This window comes from Mirounga leonina, unplaced genomic scaffold (assembly GCF_011800145.1).
Source record: "Mirounga leonina isolate KUSES-001 unplaced genomic scaffold, KU_Mleo_1.0 Mir_173, whole genome shotgun sequence".
NCBI classification, from domain to species: Eukaryota; Metazoa; Chordata; class Mammalia; order Carnivora; family Phocidae; genus Mirounga; species Mirounga leonina.
Window position 1 is genome coordinate 43,230,721 of NW_023270447.1, and position 3,761 is coordinate 43,234,481.

Consider the following 3,761-nt stretch of genomic DNA (forward strand, 5'->3'; position numbering starts at 1 on the left):
GCTGTTTGAGAGTTAGTAATGGAGCTTGTGGCTCAGCCTAAACAATTCAAGTATCATTTCAACCAACCAAGTGTTCCCGGACTTATAGAAAAGATAGGTCAGGTGTATGTCGTATTTATTGGAAATATATCCATATTACATAGTCAGAATAGAACTTGAAGTTTACAACTTCAAGAAACATTCTGCTGTTTGTGTTTTTAATCCATCCTAAGGTCAGCAAGTTTTTCCTACCGATCTAACCTAAGCCTCTAGCTTGATTCTCTTGTAAGAAAAAGTTACAGCTGGTTAGCATCTCTTTGTAAGGACCCTCTGTGCACACAGGCCCCATTTCTCTCTGGATCATGAAGGCCTGAATTTGACACGAAGGTCATGGTGATTTTGTCAGGACCTGGTAAGTGGGAAGATTCTCTTACTGATCCTGTGCCTTATTTTATCCCAGTGAATAAAAGCCAATTAAAGGACAGAGGCATTGCTTACCAGCACTTATTTGTCTGGTTCAGGCTCCTGCCTCTGCACTTGCTGGGGCCTAATTTGATATTTTATGGTAATGTTTTAGAGTATAAAGCTAAGTAACCTTATAATGATAATGAGAATAGGAAACATTTATTTTTATTTTTTTAAAGGTTTATTTCTTATTTGAGAGAGAGGGGGGAGAGGGATTTTCTAAGCTGACTCCCCTCAAGCCTGGAGCTCCATGGCCGCTGGATCTTACAACCCTTAGATCATGCTTTGGGTGGAAACCAAGAGTTCACTGCTCAACAGACTGAGCCGCCCAGGCGCTCCCATTTATTTTTAGTTTAAGAGTTCAGCTTTTTATTGAACAGATTACAGAAGGGGTTTAGTCAAGAAGCCCAAAGCCCATGTCATCATCAGACTCCTCTGATTCTTCTTTCTTGGCTTCCACTTTCTTCTCAGCTGGGGCAGCAGAGGTGGATGGAGCAGGACCTCCTGCTGGGGCAGGTCCACCAGTCCCTACATTGCAGGTGAGCCTCCTGATGCTCACATCGGCCAGGGCCTTTGCAAACAAGCCTGGCCAGAAAGGTTCAACATTCATACTGGCTGCTTTAATGAGGGCATTGATCTTAGTCTCTGTGCCTGGTACTTCATCATCCTGCAGGATGAGGGCTGAGTAGATGCGGGTGAGCTCCAAGACAGAGGCCATGGTGCAGGTGTGTGCTGAGCAGGTACTGACAGGCGAGGTGCTGGCTGTGCGGATAAAGAGGAGAGCCTTACCCCCACTGGGCCTTAGCTTCCTGGGCAGGACCAGCACCTTAAAGGCAGCTGAGGAAAGGAAGGAAACATTTCTTTATAAAGTCAGTAAGTAAAGAATAAAATTCATTATAAAATTCTGAAATATTTCTCATGCTTAGTGGCAAAATTGACTATTTGCATTAGATTGAAAATTACTCTTAGAAAATCTTCTGAGCCAGTGTTATAGGAACCAAATATGAGACTGACTTTGGATCAGGTCTGGACCAATATATCTTGGTTTCTGTTAGAGACATTTAAAATGTATCTACAATGCATTTAAAAGTACATTTTAGGCTACTTGATTTATGATGAACCTTGGTATAGCTTCATTTTTAGGGGGTATATAATTTCCATCAAAATTGGAAAAGTTTTGGTTATTATTTCTTCAAATAGTTTTTCTTGTCCCTTCTTCCCTCTCTTCTCCTAGGACTTCAATTACTCATGTATCAAGCTGCTTGAAGTTGTCCCACATCTCACTGTCCCACAACTCACTGTCCTTTTTTTTTTTTTCAGTCTGCAATGTCAAACTACTCTTAATCCTATCCAGTGTATTTTTCATCTTTAGAAATTTGATTTTGGTCATTTTTGTATCTCCCATGCTCTTTTCATGACTTAATGAATTTGGGTGTTAGACATTGTGAAATTTATGTTGTTTAAGTGTTTGACTCTTTTGTATTCCTATAAATATTTTTGAGCATTGTTCTGGGCATTCACAGAACTTGGAAATAGGTTGATCCTTTTGCAATTTGCCTTTAAGTTTTGTTAAGTGGCACCAGAACAACTTTAAGTCTAGAGCTAATTTGCCCCTACCACTGAGACAATGTCCTTCTGGGTTCTGTACCTGTTGCCTTATGTATTATAAGGTGTTTGTTCTGTTTTGTTTTTAACTCTGGCTGTGAGAATATTCCTAGCCCTGTGTGAGCTCTGACAATTGTTCCACCTGCTCTTTTTCTAGTGGTTCTTTTTTCAGCCTTGAATAGTTTCCTCTTATGTATGTGCTCATCAACACTCAGCATGAGACCTGAAGGGTACCCTCTGCAGATCTACAGATCTCTTCCTTGGTACCCTGGTACTCTCTCCTCCTGGGTACTCTGTCCTGTGAATTCTAGCCACCTTGGCTTCCCCAAATTCTCAACTCTGTCTCTCAACTCAGAGAGGCAACTTCTTTTATTTCCCCTTCTCTCAGGGATCATTGTCCTGCACTGCTGTTGTCCAGTGTCTGAAAACTACTATTAGGGATCATTGTCCTACACTGCCTGTTGTCCAGTGTCTGAAAACTACTATTTCATATATTTGTCTATTTTTTTAGTTACTCCACCATAGCCAGAAGTGTCATCCTAAAAGTCCGTATATTTTAGGACACTTAAGTGAGAAGAATAGTTTCTGGCTTTCTAATAGTATATCCTTAAAGTGTTTAATACATAGTATTTAAAGGCATTTATATAAACAGTTGAAGTCTTTCTTTGGGGAAATTAAAACAACAAAACTTGATTGCATATCATACTTTCATATTTTGCAGATGTTAATATTTAATCATATGCAGAACCATTTAGCTTAAGTGCATTAATGTAACTCATTTAAAAGAGGCCAGTAATTGTCCTATTAACTCCCAGTCTGGATGTTATCTGCTCTGCCCTGCTGGTAAGGCCAGAGGGGGACTCTTCTATTGGCACCCACAGAGATTGCTCTGATCTGTTGAAAATCCTGTTAAAATCTAATTACTTAGGAGAATCAGCCAGGGAATATCTAATGAGCTCTAGGAAACCCACTGGAAGAAATTCTGTATTACTAACGAATGAAATGTCTTCTGTCTTTCAATTACACCGGTACCACATGAATGTAATTGCTGCCTTATAAAATGTGACTCTTGTTTTTAATTGTGTGTCATGAATTTTTTTGATCATGTGAAAATAACTTAATTTCTTGTGGAGGAGGAATGATGGTGTAAAGCTTTGGAAGGTATACCTTATTTCCTCATGAATATTTGATAACTTGTTAACAAATGCTTAAAGAAAGTATGTACATTATTTAATGAAGCCACTACACAGGTGTGAAAACATGATGATTAAAAGACATTGACTTTTAAGTCTAGAATGAAAAACATGTTCATCAGGAAACTCTGAAAGGACTATTCTCTGCAGTCATTGATACAATGTATGGTGATTAACATAACATAAAAAAAATTGCCAAAAGAAATGGATTTATTAAAAATGAAAATTCATTTGTCTCACTTATTTTGTAAATATATTCTTGAGACTCCTAGTGTAGTTTATGTTCCTCCTCTCTTTAGCAATCAGTAGTGTCTTTTTTTCATGTCTAGCCTAACTTCATATTTCAATTTTGTTGGCTTCCATTTCTCTATATTTAGGACTTTGTTTTCTTAAAATTGGATGGTTGGTTAAGACTATGAGGTTTGTAGTGAGGTAGACGTGAGGTATTCAAATACTGGTTCTTATGTTCACAACAAATATCTTAACCCTCTGAGTCTCAGTTTCCATTTCTATAAAATG

The 3,761-nt window shown here is 38.4% G+C and overlaps 1 protein-coding gene across 2 annotated transcripts; it reads right to left on the minus strand.

Moving 5' to 3' along the window:
* Positions 1 to 757: 757 nt before the first annotated feature.
* Positions 758 to 1,162, minus strand: LOC118019327 (60S acidic ribosomal protein P1-like). 2 transcript variants are annotated; one of them, XM_035018383.1, is made up of 2 exons: positions 1,076 to 1,162; positions 758 to 1,015 (listed from the first exon to the last, which is right to left on the minus strand). In XM_035018383.1, exons 1-2 carry the CDS (start codon positions 1,160 to 1,162, stop codon positions 839 to 841), a joined length of 264 nt encoding a protein of 87 aa, XP_034874274.1. In that variant the 3' UTR covers positions 758 to 838. The 2 variants fall into 2 exon arrangements, with proteins under 2 accessions (XP_034874274.1, XP_034874273.1); XM_035018382.1 differs by having other exon boundaries at positions 758 to 1,162.
* Positions 1,163 to 3,761: the final 2,599 nt, after the last annotated feature.